The following is a 17,663-nucleotide window of genomic DNA, read 5'->3' on the forward strand; positions in this document are numbered from 1 at the left end:
TTAACAAACACCAACATTATTATTATTATTAAGTGCTACTCGATAAATACGACTGATTGACTGACGGTCTCTGGATGAGTGCCTCGGTGTGATGAGGATGTTTTGAACCATCTATGTTACTGTCAGACTAAGCGATCACCGAGAAAAGCTTGGTCCTGATGACCCTGGATTGCCTATGGCGCCGTTCCTGTAAAAAGTTTCCTCAACTGTTCTCCCTCCTACTTAGACTGAGAGCCCTATGTGGGACCTGACTGCCTTATATCTATCCCAAGGCTAAGTACAGTGCTTGGCACATAGTAAGCACTTAACAAATACCACAATTAAAACGGTTACAAAAAGGAAAACAGTCACTCAGTAAATCAATCAATGGTATTTACTGATCGCTTACTAGGTTCAGAGCACCTTTTTTATGGTAGTTGTTAAGTGCTTACAATATATCAGGCACTGTAGTAAGCGCTGGGGGTAGGTTCAAGCCAATCAGGTTGGATATAGTCCATGTCCCATTTGGGGATCACAGTCTTAATCCCCATTTTACAGGTGAGGTAACTGAGGCATAGAGAAGAGAAGTGACTTGCCCAAGGTCACAGAGCAACAAGTGGCAGAGCCAGGATTAGATCCCAGGTTCTTCTGACTCCCAGGCTGTGCTCTATCCCCTAGGGCACGCTGCTTCTCTAAAATAACAGAATTGGCAGAAATGTTCCCTGCCCGCAACCAGTTTACAGTCTAGAGGGAGAGGTCTATCAACATTTCCGCTTCCACATTCTCTTCCTTTAGACTATATAGAGAATAAAACAGTACCTTTTATTTTGCTTCGAAGATACTTCAGAAGTTCTTGGGTTCCTTTCTAAGAGGGAAAAAAAAAACCCCCACTCACTAAAGGTACCTCTGTACTCTTACTGAAGAATATGAATGCCAAATGAATAACATGCATACTTGACATGAATTGCACTTACGGTTAGAAGGTCTCTCCGAATAGTTCTCATAGGATTCCCTTCTAATGCTAGGAATTTCAAATGAGGTAGGTTTCCCAATGCATAGGGCAGACTGTAAAGAGATTAAATTAATTTTAGTATTTGAAAAATCAATTCTAACCACTTGGCAACATTTCATAAAATCAATTGTGTAACTGAACAAGAAGACATAGTGCTTTGTATATCATGACAGTGGGCGCAATGTAGTACTGTCATGGTAGTATTTATTGAGCACCCACTTAGTGCAATGGAAGTTCAATAGAAAGAAGTGACATATTCCCTGCCCACAAGGAGCTTACTCCCTAAAAAGTAGACATTCATTCAATAGTATTTAATGAGCGCTTACTGTGTGCTGTGCAAAGTACAGTACTAAGCGCTTGGGAGAGTACAGTACAACAACAGACACAATCCCTGCCCACAACAAGCTCTCCAATAAATATTTCCCAATAGGACAGTCACGACAATAGCCATGATGCTATCGAGACACTTGTTATATGCTTGTTTGGCTACTACATCAACCTCCTTGCTGATCTACCCACCTTTTGTTTCTTCCCTCTCCAGTCCAAATGATCAATAAATGACATTTATTAAGCACTTTATGTTTGCGAGAGTACAAAAGAGTTTTTAGACATTCTCCCTATCCACCAGGGGCTTCCAGTCTAAAAGGAATTTCAAGGATTTTTCTCACACTTCTGAAGATTTTGTGATATCCTGTACTGTCCTCAGAATTAAGATGAGAACATTTCTCATCTTGTTCCCATTGGAAAGGACTTGTGAGGTGACATTCAGCAGCTTCCCAGTGCTACAATGTGTAACTCACAAAAAACATCGTGAAAAGCCATGTGGACTAGTGGAAAGAGTAGAGGCCTAGGTGTCAGAGGACCTGGGTTCTAATCCCAGCTCTGACACTTGGCTGCTGTATGATCTTGGGCAAGTCACTTCATTCATTCATATCATTCAATCATATTTTTTAAGTTCTTACCGTGTGCAGAGCACTCTTTGTCTCAGTTACCTCATTTGAAAAATGGGGATTAAGACTGTGAGCCCCATGTGGGTCACGGATTGTGTCCAACCTGATTATCTTGTATCTACCCCAGTGCCTGGCCCATAGTAAGCACTTAACAAATACTGTAAAAAAAAAAAAAAAAAGCAACAGACACCCCCATGATAAACACATTAAACAGTGTTGTGAGTTAAACATTTATCTGAGACGCTGCTCCCAAAGTGGTTTATACAGATGCAGTTGACTGTTTCATCATACTATGAGGAACACAATAAAAATGTATGCTAATATTTTACTAAGGGCAAGGAGGCAGCTGGTAGTTTTGTAAAGAAATGCCACTGTGCATTTTGCGGGACTACTTTAGTCAGTTCTAACATGGTTTCGTTATGTGTTCTGCCTAGGATACTACGAGGGCACTTTCCTCTGAAAGCAGAGCACGATGTGATGAGGGCAAAAATGGTTCGGTGAATTCAGGTGGCACTGTCCAAGTTCTACATCCCTCTTCAGGAGTCTGACTTCCAGAAAGGGGGACTAGGGAGCACTTAGAAAATCCTTAGGGAGTAGCAAGGGACCATAGTAGGACTTGGAATCATTCCTCCACAGCTCTGCTTCAACACCCCAGAACCACCTCCTGGAATGCTTATACCTCCCGGTCTAACCGTTCCAATATGCCGCTGGCCAGGAGCATGGGGCCTTGGGACAAGGGTTACACTACGATGCTGCTGGAGATGCAATTAAGTTGAGTTGAGTACCTATCCTTGATATAGACGGCATCTGGTGGTATAGAAGCAGAAAGGAAGGGAGAAGGTAATATTTTAAATGTTTAGCATAACTTGAGAAAGGATCAAGGGCCTAGCATTATAATAGTAATAGGACCAAAAGTCCATACTTAGCTGATGGATTATTGTTTTATAATTTTGTTTGGCATGCATTTTCCAACTCCTCAAAAATCTCCAACTGATTGTTCATGCCTCTGCACAGCAGAAACTCCTGACCATCAGCCTTAAGGCACTCAATCAACCCCCTCTCTCTCCTTCATCCCAGCTCACACACTTCATTCCTCTCAAGCCAACCTACTCAGTGGGTCTCATTTTTATCTCTCCTGACTCCAACTTCTTGGCTCATTCCCCTCCTCCTGTCTAGTACTCCCACACCTCTCAAATCTCTTAAACCAAACCTCTCCCATCACCTAAGTCCTTCTGAGAATCCTCCTCCAGGAGGCCTTTCCCAGCCATTTTTCATTCATTCATTCAATCATATTTGAGCGCTTACTGTGTGCAGAGCACCGTACTATGTGCTTGGAAAGTTCAATACGGCAATAAAGAAGAACGATCCCTGCCCACACGAGCTCACAGTCTAGAGGGAGGGAGACTGACATCAATAGAAGTAAACAAGTATCAATATAAATAAATAAAATGACAGACATATACATAAGTTCTGCGGGGTGTGGGGGGAGAACAAAGAGAGCAAGTCAGGGTGAGGCAGAAGGGAGCGGGAGATGAGGAAAAGTGGGGCTTAGTCTGGGAAGGCCTCTTGGAGGAGATGAGCCTTCAGTAGGGCTTTGAAGGCGGGGGAGAGTGATTGTCCAGAGGATCTTCCCAACTTCCAACACAGCAATTTTGTATCACCTCCACACTTAGACTCACAGCCCCTATATATCACTTCTGTACATTTTGACATCCATCCTCTTCACTCCTCCCTCAACACCATGGCACTTGTGTATAGATCAGCTATTTACTTATTTATTTGTATTAATATCTGTCTCCCCCCCAGACTGTGACCTCGTTGTGGGCAGGGACTGTATCTACCAACTGTGTTATATTATACTCTCCCAAGTGCTTAGTATGGTGTTCTGTACACAGTAAGTGCTCAAAAAATATGATTAATTGATTGATACTCACCCATACACCTATCTTTGCATTCTCTTTTTCCTCCTATCTGTTAGTTATATATTGGGTCTGTCTCCCCCTCTAAACTGAAAGCTCTCTGAGGGCAGGCCTTCTATTTCTACTGAACTCTCCCCAGCACTTAGTACAGTGCTCTGCACATAGTGAGTGCTAAATTCATACTGTTGATTCACAAGGAATGAAAATCAGCCTTCATTCTAAACATGTACAGATATATAACAGAAGCCATAATAGGGGTTGTGAGGAAGTGACTTCTGTACGATGCTAAACTTATAAATTTAAGGTAATTAGGCATTTCTGTCAGTTATCTTCAGCCTATAACAGAAAGAGTCAAATAACATTACATAAAGTACTTGAACCCCTCTAAATCCAAGAACTGAAACAAATATACATCCCAATATTTTCTGTCTCTAGAAGCTTACATTCAAGGAAAGGAGGGCACCACACACAAATAGGTCATAAATACTGAGGGCAGAGAGTGTGTCTTCTAATTGTATTCACTGAGCACTTACTGTGTGCAGAGCACTGTACTAAGCACTTGGAAAGTACAATACAACAATAAACAGACACATTCCCAACAGCGTGGCTCAGTGGAAAGAGCCCGGGCTTTGGAGTCAGAGGTCATGGGTTCAAATCCCGGCTCCGCCACGTCTGCTGTGTGACTTTGGGCAAGTCACTTAACTTCTCTGGGCCTCAGTTACCTCATCTGTAAAATGGGAATTAAGAGTGTGAGCCCCACGTGGGACAACCTGATTACCTTGTATCCCCCCCACAACACTTAGAACAGTGCCTTGCACATAGTAAGCGCTTAACAAATGCCATCATTATGATTATTCTGATTATTAAGCACTTAGTACAGTGCTCTACACTAATAAACACTATTGATTGGTTGGTATATTTATTTTTATGATTAGCTTTAACTTTCTGCTTTTATGTGCTAATTTAGCTGCCTTAAAGTCCACACTGCAGGGAGAAACAATTGTTAGATATGGAAGTCTGGAGAAATTAAACTCTCAACTAAACCTTTAGAGAAGAGTACCCAGTCCTCTGCTTGGGTAACCTCTGATTTTTAAAGACAATCTGTTCTGCACTTTCCAAGGAGGCCCCAGACAGGACGTAAAATAACTAGCCTGATCACTCTCTGATCTAATCCAATGTCCAATAAGGGGTAATGCACTCCATAATAAAGTTTAATACTTTTTTCTCACAGATACATTTTTTGCAAAGGAAATAGTTGATTCTTTTGGTAAAACTAACATATTTATCTCTCTTCATCCCATTAAGCACTTTTCATGTGTATATAGTATGATTAAAAACCTGTGAAAAAACACCTCCCATAACACTGTTTCTAAAGGACGGAGACAGAATGTGAAATTTAAAAAAATAACCAGAAAAACTTCTAGGCTACAAACTTTTCTTTAGATTTACCCCAAATTTTCTGCAGTACTTTAATTACTGAAAATTCTACAATGGTCAAAAAATACTTTATAATTGAATTATTCAAAAAAGAGTAAAGAAACCATTTCCTAGGTCTGACCTTAACGCTTACCTGCTGATGTCATTGTTTGTCAGGTCCAGCCTTTCCAAGGCCTGAAGCAGTGTAATTTCATCGGGAATAGATTTTAACTTGTTATCTCTCAGATCAAGGACATTGATGGAGCTCAGGTGCTTAAGGTGTTCTGCCCCTATTACCTCAATTTGATTCTCACCAACGTGCAGTTCCTACGGAAGCAAAGATCAAAGTTATCTCCATTCCTGCTATTCTGAAAATGCATAAAAAGAGTGCATTCAAGTTTATCATACTGAAAAAACAGTAATGTTATACAATATATAAAATCGAAACCAAATTGTTAATAACCACGACTATTTTGCCACATTTTACTGCCTCCATTCTGTAGAAGAGTCTATAACCCTTTTAGAGGCCTGACAAATTTATTCTTTCCGAGAATACCAGATTTGAAACGGCATGGCAAAATGGGAGTCAGAAGGCCATGGGTTCTAATCCTGGAACTGCCACTTGTCTACTGTGTGGCCTTAGGCAAGTCACTTCATTTCTCTGCGCCTCCGTTACCGTACCTGCAAAATGGGGGACTGAGACTGTGAGTCCCATGTGCGATGGGGACTGTGTCCCACCCAATTTGCTTGTATCCACCAAAGCGCTTAGGACAGTGCCTGGCACATAGTAAGCACTTAACAAATACCACAATTATATTATTATTGTTATTACTACTACTACTACTACTAGTAATAATAATAATATGCTCAAGACACTAAAATAATATAACTGCCAATCTTGAAATAAGAGTACTATAAAGCCTACATACAAATCATGGAAGATATTAAAATTAGCATGCAAATCTCTAGAATTCACATATCTCAAATGAAATTAATAACACAGAGTCCACTTGGTGAAAGTAAGGATTGATTCTGTTGAACTACATAGGCCCATTTTTCAAAAATGAATAATTTCCTTCAGTTTAAGTTAACTGTTATTACCTAGCCGTGACTGTTACCGTGGGATATGGGACCATTACAACAGGGGCAGTAATAATAATAATTATGGTATTTGTTAAGCACTTACTATGTGCAAGACACTGGACTAAGTGCTGGGGTGGATACAATAGTTAATCAATCATTCATTCATTCATGAGTCAATCAATGGTACTTATTGAATGCTTACTGTGTGCAGAGCACTGTACAACATGCTTGAGAGTGCTCAATCCAATAGGTAGACAAGTTCCCTGTACACAAGGAGTTTACAGACTAGAGGGGAAGACAGACATGAAAATCAATTACAGATGAATACTTACATAAGAGCAGTGGAGGTGGGGTGAAAATCAAAGTGCTTAAGGGTTCCAGACTCAAGGGCATCGATGACACAGAAGGTAGGGCAAAGAAGAGAAGTGAGAGCTAAGACAGGGAAGACCTCTTGGAGATGTGACATGAGTAGGACTCTGAAGTGGTGGCATGATGGACATAAAGAGGGAAGGAGTTCTAGACCCTACAGAAGATACGGGAAAGGGGTCAGCAGCTAAATAGGAGAGACTGAGGGGCAGTGAGTAGGCTGGCGTTAGAGGGGCAAAGCGTTCGGGGAGGGATGAAGTAGGAGATCAGCGTAGTAAGTTAAGAGGGGGCTAGTTGATGCGTTGAGGTTGATGGTAAGGAGTTTCTGTTTAATGCAGAGGTGGACAGGAAACCACTGGAGGTTTTTGAGGAGCGGGGAGACATGGGCTGAACTTTTGTTCTAGAAAAGTGATCTGGGCAGCAGAGTGAAGTATAGACTGGAGGGGAGGAGAGATAGGAGGTCAGTGAGGAGGCTGATACAGTTGTCAAAGTGAGACACAAGAGCTTATATCAGCAAGGAAGCAGTTTGGATGGAGACGAAGGGGTGAATTCTAGAGCTATTCGTGAGCCCAGCCCGCACCCTCCGCTCCTCTGCCGCTAATCTCCTCACCGTGCCTCGTTGTCGCCCGTCCCGCCGTCGACCCCCGGCCCACGTCATTCCCCGGGCCTGGAATGCCCTCCCTCTGCCCATCCGCCAAGCTAGCTCTCTTCCTCCTTTCAAGGCCCTACTGAGAGCTCACCTCCTCCAGGAGGCCTTCCCAGACTGAGCCCCCTCTTTCCTCTCCCCCTCCAACCCCTCTCCATCCCCCCGTCTTACCTTCTTCCCTTCCCCACAGCACCTGTATATATGTATATATGTTTGTACATATTTATTACTCTATTTATTTATTTATTTTACTTGTACATATCTATTCTATTTATTTCATTTTGTTAATATGTTTGGTTTTGTTCTGTCTCCCCCTTCTAGACTGTGAGCCCACTGTTGGATAGGGACTGTCTCTATATGTTGCCAACTTGTACTTCCCAAGCGCTTAGTACAGTGCTCTGCACTCAGTAAGCGCTCAATAAATATGATTGATTGATTGATTGATTGAAAGTAAAACCGACAGGATTTGTTAACAGGCTGAATATGTTAACTGAATGAAAGAGATGAATTGAGAATAATTCCAAGTTACAAGATTGTGAGACAGGAAGGATTTTGTTAATAATAACAATTATGGTGGCATTTGTAAGTGCTTACTATGTGCCAGACACTGTACTAAGCACTGGAGTGGATACGAGCAAATTGGGTTGGACACAGTCCTGGTCCCACATGGAGCTCACAGTCTTAATACCCATTTTAAAAATGAGGTAACTGAGGCGTTACTAAGAAGTTAAATAACTTGCCCAAGGTCACAAGGCAGACAAGTGGCTGAGCCAGAATTAGAACCCAGGCCCTTCTGACTCCCAAGCCCGTGCTCTATTCACTATGCCACGCTGATGTTGTCTACAATTATGAAAGAGTCTGGAGGAGGACAGGGTTTTGGGTGGGAAGATGAGGAATTCTATTTCGGACAAGTTACGTTGGAGGTGTCAGTGGGACATCCAAGTAGAGATGTCCCGAAGGCAGGAGGAAATATGAGACTGTAGACAAGGAGTGAGAATGAGACTGGGGCTGGAAAGGTAGATTAGGGAACGTAAAACTGATGCCAAAAATACGTATTTGCTTACTCAGTAATTACACCTTCCCAAATCTGCTTTGCGTTGGGAAGAAACACAAAGCAAATATGACTGCATTTTAAGGAAATTCCTTGGCGACTTTTGTGGTTGAAAATGTCCGTGATTTTCTAAGGCTCAATCTCTGTGTGTTTGGTTCACTGAGTCTACAAAAATACTTGGCATCAGCTGCTTTGTAGCTGCAGCAGCCCAGGTACTGTACTGGCAACTATTTTCATACAATCTTGAGAATCCCGTTACAATAACCCCATTAGACCCCCACCTTACATATAAAACACCCACTGCTCCGATTCTGGAAACTCCTCATTAAGAACTACGCTGTCTCCCTTCAGCCACAGCATTTATCCTAATGCAGCAACTTAGGAGCCAACTAACAAGCTCCTCCTACCTGTTTTGGGACCAACCCAGCGGAAAAAGGGTCTGAAGGGAAGAGGGAGAATGTAGAGAAGCCACAATCACAAGAAAACAGTAATTGGGCTAGGTAGCACCAGGGTAGCTGCAAACCTGCAGAATTTTTTTTTGTTTTTCCTCTAAGGTGGAAAGACATTAAGCATTTCAATCTGTCAGCCGGAGGAGTCTGTTTTGCCTACTGAGCCACGAAGGCCCTAATTAATCAATCAAGCGTATTTACTGAGCGCTTACTGTGTGCAGAGCACTGCATTGTGCATTTAGAAGCAAGAGCCATCAAGTGGGGAGAGCTGACTCTCCTGTCTCACTTTCAAGTAATTAGTACAGTGTTAATGCATAAGGCAGGCATTCATATATCAACTGACTGACTTTAACTTTGGGAGATATTTATCCTGGAAGACACTCAATCATATTTGAGCACTTACTGTGTTCAGAGTACTTTACTAAGTGCTTGGAAGAGTACAGTGCAACAATGTAACAGACACACTCCATGCCCACAACAAACTTACTGTCCAGAGAGAAATTCGATATATATTCCTAGCAAGAATGGGTCTGTTTGTCACCAATCCCAAAGTGCTTTAGCCAAGTTACTCAGCCGTGCTTTTCACTCTAGTCATGGGCAGGAAGAAGTCAGAAAACAAATGCCAAATTTCTAAGGCTCAACAGAGGATAGTACAAGCTTATAACCACCTCTTTGTGACATTTTGGCCCCTGGCTGCTCATCAGCCTTGACTTTTAGCTTCATCTACCTTGATTTTTTAACTTGCTTAGGATGCTGAGACAAAGGAATTTTGTTGAGTCCCTTGTGGCAACACAATACTCTTAAATATGATTTTAGGTAAAATGTAGATCATTACCTTCAGTAATCTGCAAGAAGGAAATTCTGGTAAAGAACGCAGTTTGTTCCTTCTTAAATAAAGTAGCTCTAAAGACTCCATGCTAGCCAGTTCAGAAGGGACAGTTTCCAAGAGGTTGCTAGTACAGTCCAATTGCTTTAATCCTAAAATAAGAAATGATTTGGTAAAAACTGAAATGCAATAATCAACCACAAAACTGACCTATGGTTACATATATCTAAGAAGAAAACTTATGGGAATGAATCAGGATTCCTGAACATTTAAGAAAGCTTCATATTAGTAAGTAAGAACCCCACGGCATATTGAACAGGAAGCTATTTAAGAAAACGTTTTCAAACCACGAGACCCACTTATGTACTAAAATTTTAATTAGAATGAACATTTTGAGTCCCCTCAAAATTTCAGTTGCTTTAGATAACAGATAATTCTTACCATCAAAGAGTGACGATTCCAAAATATAAGGCATAAAACACAGCTTAGGATAAACCACGGCAAAAGGAACAAAAGGGGCCTTGGACTTTTTTCTGTGAAAGAATGAGGGATTGAGCCCAAAAAAGAACAAAGATGAAGGGGATGTATCAACCTTATTATCTCCGCTCTGCTTTAAGGTTTCTTCTGTCCCAGAAATGTCTTTCTCTGTAAGTTCTCATTTTAAAATGACCCTATCACCCCGCTTTTAGCATTCAGAACAACCTAAGATCCTCAGAGAAAGACTCTGAATGGAATTAGAATCATTTGGTTTATCATGTAGCAGCCTAAAAATATTTAAATCGGTAGATCTCAGGTTAACAAAGAGGCCCAATAAATATTGCATGATTCTAATTTGTTTAAAATCAATTCACAATTATTCAGGTTGTGGATAATGGATTCCAATGGGTTTTTTTATTTTTTCCTCCAAGATGCCCATCTTTTGACCATTTTTCTTCTCACTGAACTGCAACAGAGCAAGTAGGCATGGCAGGAGAGGAGCAATGAAACAAATTCGTTACGTTGTGATTTTGTAGCACTTATAAACATCTGTTAGGGGACGAGCTGAAACAACTATTTCATTCCGTCACCTCTACACAATACTCCGTAACATAAACGACTGGATGCTGACTTTAATTCTTCAATAAGACATTTTATTCTCAATAAACCTGACAATTTTTGACTAGAGGAGAAATAGATTTGGGGAACTGTATGACTAGCTTAGTTATTTCTAAAACAATTACTCTGATCCATTTTAGGCATGAACACAGCTATTCTATTACCCAATATAGTACCTAAGACACGGCTTTATTTACAAAACCAAAGTTCCCATCTCTCCATTTACCTTCTGCTCTTCTCCAAAAGAAGTTGGTTTATGGACACTCACCTTAAATTTCTAAATCATGACATTCCAGTCAGTCTCCCTACTACCCAGTGAAAACTTAGGATACAGATACTGCCAAATTTGTTTTAAATGGCTTTCTGCATAAAGTATATTTTGGTCCAAAGTTTGCTATAATTACCACTTTTTTTTTACTAGAAATCTGTAAATCATTGGATCAGCACTGTGAAGACTGAACTCCAGGTTTTCAGATACAAAATCTTTGGGGGAGGGAGAGGCAAAAGTATACAGCAGGTGGCAAAAACGGGGCAAGATTTGTGTTCTCTATCAAGCGTTCCTCAAATTTCCTGGATTTTGCAGCTTCTAAATTTCTGATTTTCATATTTTGGGGTTGCCTAGGACTTTACATTTTATGAATTTTAAAGATGCATTTACTTCCCTCTTCTTTTGTTCTGAAAAGCTCACTCTTTGATTATCAGAAGCTTCCCAGTACCCGAGTGCGGCAAAAATGGTAAACAAGATATGTTACTTGACCTTAAAGTCAAAGACCTTTTACCACTTTCACAGCCATGACTAAACTCTCCCACCTCCAAATATATCAACATAAACAACAATGGTATTTACTGAGAACTCACTGTGTGCAGAGCATTGTATTAAGCACTTGGGAGAGTACAACAGAGTTGTTAGACACATCCCAATATATCAGGGCCTATAATTGGCTGCAGAGGTGAATTACTGACTGAGGTTTGAAACACAGAGAAACAGAAAGAAAGATTTACTTTTCATTCTGCTGATTTCTGTGGGCAAGCTCTTCAGTTGGTTGCGGGCTAGATTGAGACGCACCAGGCTGGTCAGAGAGGAAAAACTAGCTGGAACAGATGAAAGGTGATTGTTGGAAATATCCTTTAAAAGAAATTCAGAAAATTCAGAAAATTCAGAAAAATTAATAATGGTCTTTCGAAAGTATCACATTGTTGACATTTTTGAAACTCCAAAAATGCTCGGAGTACAGTATTGCTTTAAATGGCTCCCCTTTGCATCCACTATGCCCATGGCCGTGGACCCTATAAGGACTTTGATACTTACCCCAGCCCCAAAATACTTTTATAAATACTCATACTTTACTGGTTCCCCTATCCCTAATCTATTTTAATGTCTGTCTCCCCCGTAGACTGTGGCTTGGGATCGTGTGTAGACGATTCTGCTGTACTGTACTTTCCCCAGCACTTTGTACAGTGCTCTGCACACAGTAAACACTCAATAAATACCACTAACTTATACTGTATAAGACTTACGGCGAACAATTTCCTAATGTTTTCTTTTGCCCATAACCTACTACTCAGCTCACACACTTCACTTGGCACTATAGTGAAATTATAACTGAGAATTTGTAATTATGTATGTTTGTTACTTCCAGAAAAAGACTGATGTTAACATTAGACAGCAACATGTGACTGTTGGTAGAACAATCTTTTGTATTCAAAGATGATACCATCTTCTTCCTCCAATCTTGCCTACTTTCCTCCCTTCCCTCACCCCCAACTTCTTCCTCTTCTGCCCCCTCAAAGACCCCAAGGCCTCATCTCCATACTCAAAAGTTGAAAAACTGGCACCTCTACTTTAAGGTAACATCTAATTTGGTGTCCTAATGAAATAAACCCATAGGCACAAAATCTACATGGATTAAACCTTTAAAGTCACAAAAATACCACCAAGAGTGGTGACGTGAATCCCACTTTAATGCCTCAGCATGATGATAAACCAAAATTCTATTAACTAACCCGGCTCCTTCAAAAGTACCTCTATCAAAAATCCTAAAATTACAACTTACTAATTCCTCTAAATTGAGAAGCTGTCCAAATCCTTCAGGTATGCTGGTTAATTCATTATTCTGGAGAAAAAGGCTCTTCAAGTTTCTTAAGTTTTTTATTTCTTCAGGAAGAATTTTCAGTTTGTTGTGACTATTAGGTTGAAAAAAAAGTTAAATAATTCAGTGAGAAATATTCAATAAGAAAATACATTGCAGCTATGCAACTATTTTTGATATTAGTACTTAATTCTAGACTGTGAGTTTCTTGTGTGCGGGGATTGTATCTACCAACTCTGTTGTATTGTACTTTCCCTAGGGCTTAGCATAGTGCTCTGCATACAGTAAGTGTTCAATAAATACCACTGATGAATTGACAACAATTTGGGGTCCTTAAATAATAAACCTATCTATTTATTAAAAACAATACAGTATTAACTCATAATTTATAGAATACAAATAATTTTATAAGGCTTAATACACAGTCTATTGAAGATTTTAAAGAAACAAAGAGTTAAGATAGCCCAGCAATTGAACAATTTGTGGCTTTTATTTTTACACTGATGATGATAATGATAATGATAATAATGATTGTATTTATAAATACTGATTATATGCTAAGCACTGTGCTAAGTGGTGGGGTAGATACAGAGCTCACAGTCTTACTTTACTGTCATCTATTCCCCTAAAATTGTCTAACAGTGCTCTGATAAACTGTACTCCAGTTTTCTGACCTCCATTATGTTTTTATGAAAAGTGTGTATTACAATAGGATCAACTGTAATCACATTACTGCTTTGTTAAGAAATTGTTTTTTCCTTTATTCTCCTCAGCATATTGCCTCCCGAAATGGTTTTTTTAGGCTTCCAGGGAGTTTGGGGGGGGGGGGGGGGGGGGGGCAAAACAATTTAAAAACCCCCAACTAAATCAAAATAGATGATTTATCCAAATTTTAGCTACTGAATTTGGCACTAAAACCAAATTAAATTAAATTACATACAAATTGCAATCTCACTAAAAAGTTAAAAGCTTGGCAGAAAAGAACTAAAAAAGGACCTAGGCTAACAAAAAGTAAACATTTTTGTCTTGACATTTTGCTTTCTTGATTTATTATATCTCTTTGAAAATGTAATTTTTACTGTTCCAATTTCACAATGAATAATAGGAAAGTGCTATTCTTCTAATCAAGGGAGGTTTCCTTCTATTTCCCAGTTAAACACATTAGAATGAATTTCGCTCAACAATTTTACCTGATATTAAGCCTTTGAAGATTTTCCAACTCTCCTACTGCACAAGGAAGAGATGCCAGTTCATTATCATGAACCTAAAAAATGATGAAAAATATTAAGTCAATAGCTTTAGTCTTACAGCCAAGAACTTTGACAGATCATTAGAGAAGCAGCGTGGCTCAGTGGAAAGAGCACGGGCTTTGGAGTCAGAGGTCATGGGTTCAAATCCCGGCTCCGCCACTTGTCAGCTGTGTGACTTTGGGCAAGTCTCAACTTCTCTGTGCCTCAGTTACCTCATCTGTAAATAGGGGATAAGGACTGTGAGCCCCCCGTGGGACAACCTGATCACCTTGTAACCTCCCCAGTGCTTAGAACAGTGCTTGGCACATAGTAAGCGCTTAATAAATGCCATTATCATTATTATTCTTTCTGGCCCCATCCTAATTTCTCAAAATCCCTTGCCTCCACACAAAGTCAGGAATCATCCTAAATGTGGCGACCTGAATGGAGTTACATTATAATAATAATAATAATGGCATTTATTAAGCGCTTACTATGTGCAAAGCACTGTTCTAAGCGCTGAACCAATTATCAGAACCAATTCGGTTCTGATTACCGATCCATCAATTACCAATTATCAGAACCAATTCGGTCACAGAGGCCAATACTGACCCCGGTTATTCCCCATTTAAAGACAGTGGGAGACTCAGTTCCAGGTTCAAGATCACCAAAGGTTCAAGGTCACTGCTGCTCAACAGCTTGGGAGTCAAAGACTGAGGTAAAAATCTCATAAATCTGCAATCCAAGCAAATCCCTACTAAGGCCTCAGAACTGACCCAATCTCCCCAGGATTTTCAGAAAAAGGTGTAATTTGGGGCTGGTCCAGTCTCTTCCTCCTTTCCTACTCTCATCCCTTACTCCAATGCTGGGCCAAGGCTGACAGAATAATAATAGTAATCATAAGAATAATAACTGTGGTATTTGTTAGGTGCTTATTATGTACCAAGCACTTACTAAGGGTTGAGGTGGATACAAGTAAATCGGGTTGGACAAATTCCCTGTCCCACATGGGGCTCACAGTCTCAATTCCGATTTTACAGATGTGGTGATGCCCAGAGAAGTGAAGTGAATTGCCCGAGGTCACACAGCAGACAAGTGGCAGAGCCGGTATTAGAACCCATGATCTTTTGACTCCCAAGCTTGTGCTCTAACCAGTAGGCCATGCTGCCTGTAATAATACTAATATTAATAATAATGATAATGTTAGTATTTGTGAAGCGCTTACTATGTGCCAAGCACTGTTCTAAGCGCTGGGATAGATACACGTTTATCAGGTTGCCCCATGTGGGACTCACAGTCATCATCATCATCATCAATCGTATTTATTGAGCACTTACTATGTGCAGAGCACTGTACTAAGCGCTTGGGAAGTACAAACTGGCAACATCTAGAGACAGTCCCTACCCAACAGTGGGCTCACAGTCTAAAAGGGGGAGACAGAGAACAAAACCAAACACACTAACAAAATAAAATAAATTGAATAGATATGTACAAGTAAAATAGAGTAATAAATATGTACAAATATATATACCGTCTTAATCCCCATTTTACAGATGAGGTAACTGAGGCAAAGAGAAGTCAAATGACTTGCCCAACATCACACAGCAGACAAGTGGAAGGCTCGGCATTCGAACCCACGACCTCCGACTCCCAAGCCCGGGCTCTTTCCATTAAACCATGCTGCTTCTCTATATAACCACACACCCCTTCGATGAGGGCCCTGGGTTAGGCCAATCTCAACTGGAACCAACTCAGACAGATGGAAAGTGGTCCAAACTCCGAAATATAAACTGAACTGAGATTTGGCTGGCTATATTTGATTCCAGGTTGATCAAAGCAAGCACTCTTTAATACCGCAACGGTACTTACATCAAGCACCGTCAGTGCAGGAAGAAGCCTGATGTCATCTGAAAGGGTCTGCAGCTTATTGTTTGACAAGATCAGTTTGGTCAGATCTGTCTGTTCCCACCATCGATCAGCACCACCAAAGGAAAGATTCTGATTAGCCTCCTCTGGAGTGTCCAGGTTTATCCGCCACACTGTCTGAGGCACTATTTGTATCCAAGAGTGGAAAAAAAGGATAGTTTTATATATAAAAATTTGCTGTTTTTTTCACATGTAGATTTACCTAGAGGCAAGTCACTTTACGACAAACTTCTGAGCCCCCAAATCAGAAATACGAGTAGCCGGAGCAGCAAATGTCTAACACATAGAATTTTTCCCACCACCCCAAACTGTGCTTATCCAGGTGCTTGACATCAGTTTCTCCAACAACAGATTCCCTGTGAGCCATTCTTGTCCCAGTTAGAACAGACACACCGTTCTCATTATAATTTCCTGTGGCGAAGTACCCGAACATCTTGGACGATTTGAAATGAAGGACATGAAAGTGAACCTGACATCATGGACACACTGGCCTTATTCTCTTTAGGCTGCACTGAATAGTACATTCTGACACCATCAGTACACTGGCAACTCTGCACTAGAGAAAGCAGATGAAAACATTCTCTTCTGTTAGGAGTTACCCATCCATAAATGTCAAATAACGCCAGGTGCATATGTGGCTTCCTACAACCACCTACTTCTAGGCAGACTGAACCTTAACCTATTGCCATTGAGTTCCGAACTAAATCAATCCGTAACTGGGTGAAAGGAATCACTGAAGTTGTATTTACTGGTTATTAAAGGACCAGTATGATGCGTGGACAATGCACATATGTACATTCCCTGAGATGCATGAGCTGGTGAGTTGAGAAACGGCATGTCCTAGTGGAGAGAGAATGGGCCTCGGAGTCCGAAGGACCAGAGTTCTAATCCTGCCTCTGCCACTTGTCTGTCTGCAGTTTGATCTTGGGCAAGTCACTTAATTTCTCTATGCCTCAGTTACCTCACCTGTAAAATGGGGATTAAGACTACGAGCCCCATGTGGGACTTATAATAATAATAATAATAACGGCATTTATTAAGTATTTACTATGTGCAAAGCACTGTTCTAAGCGCAGGAGAGGTTACAAGGTGATCAGGTTGTCCCACTGGGGGCTCACAGTCTTGATCCCCATTGTACAGATGAGGTAACTGAGGCACAGAGAAGTTAAGTGACTTGCCCAAAGTCACACAGCTGACAATTGGCAGAGCCGGCATTTGAACCCAGGACCTCTGATTCCAAATCCCATGCTCTTTCCACTGAGCCATGCTGCTTCTCGACTTGAACTGAGTCCAACCTGATTAGTTTATGTTTACCCCAGATCTTAACCCAGTGCCTGGTGCACGGTAAGCACTCAACAAATGCCAAAAAACAAACAACAAAAAAACTAACAAAAAACAAACAAACAAAAGAAGCAAAACCAAAATCAAAAAACAAAACTCTGGTTTCAGGGCAGGCCCAGAATTATTCACCTCCAGAAGTGGAGACACAGGGTGTGAAGGACCGGAGTGTAGGGTCCTTGAAGCATCAACATGGGGTTAATAAGATGATTTGAAACTGCCTATTAAAAAGATGTGAATGTGAATTTTTGGTGCCTACCGAAGTCCGTGGGTATATCGGGTGGGAGG

The 17,663-nt window shown here is 40.7% G+C and overlaps 1 protein-coding gene across 2 annotated transcripts in view; it reads right to left on the minus strand.

The window, feature by feature from the left end:
- The window catches only part of LRRC40 (leucine rich repeat containing 40), a 59,894-nt gene extending 43,409 nt beyond the window's left edge, over positions 1–16,485 (minus strand). The window contains exons 1-9 of one of the 2 annotated variants that reach the window (XM_038744748.1): positions 16,431–16,485; positions 15,981–16,162; positions 14,073–14,146; positions 12,847–12,976; positions 11,795–11,918; positions 9,707–9,849; positions 5,431–5,603; positions 954–1,044; positions 799–844 (exon numbers count right to left, since the gene is read on the minus strand). In XM_038744748.1, coding sequence (XP_038600676.1) covers positions 799–844; positions 954–1,044; positions 5,431–5,603; positions 9,707–9,849; positions 11,795–11,918; positions 12,847–12,976; positions 14,073–14,146; positions 15,981–16,162; positions 16,431–16,470 — 1,003 coding nt within the window. In that variant the 5' untranslated portion in view covers positions 16,471–16,485. Of the gene's footprint in view, positions 1–798; positions 845–953; positions 1,045–5,430; positions 5,604–9,706; positions 9,850–11,794; positions 11,919–12,846; positions 12,977–14,072; positions 14,147–15,642; positions 15,676–15,980; positions 16,163–16,430 lie in introns of those variants that run through there. The other variant, XM_038744749.1, reaches the window with a different exon arrangement.
- Between the last annotated feature and the right edge of the window lie 1,178 nt (positions 16,486–17,663).

The sequence above is a fragment of the Tachyglossus aculeatus genome, chromosome 4 (genome assembly GCF_015852505.1).
Source record: "Tachyglossus aculeatus isolate mTacAcu1 chromosome 4, mTacAcu1.pri, whole genome shotgun sequence".
In the NCBI taxonomy this organism is placed as follows: domain Eukaryota; kingdom Metazoa; phylum Chordata; class Mammalia; order Monotremata; family Tachyglossidae; genus Tachyglossus; species Tachyglossus aculeatus.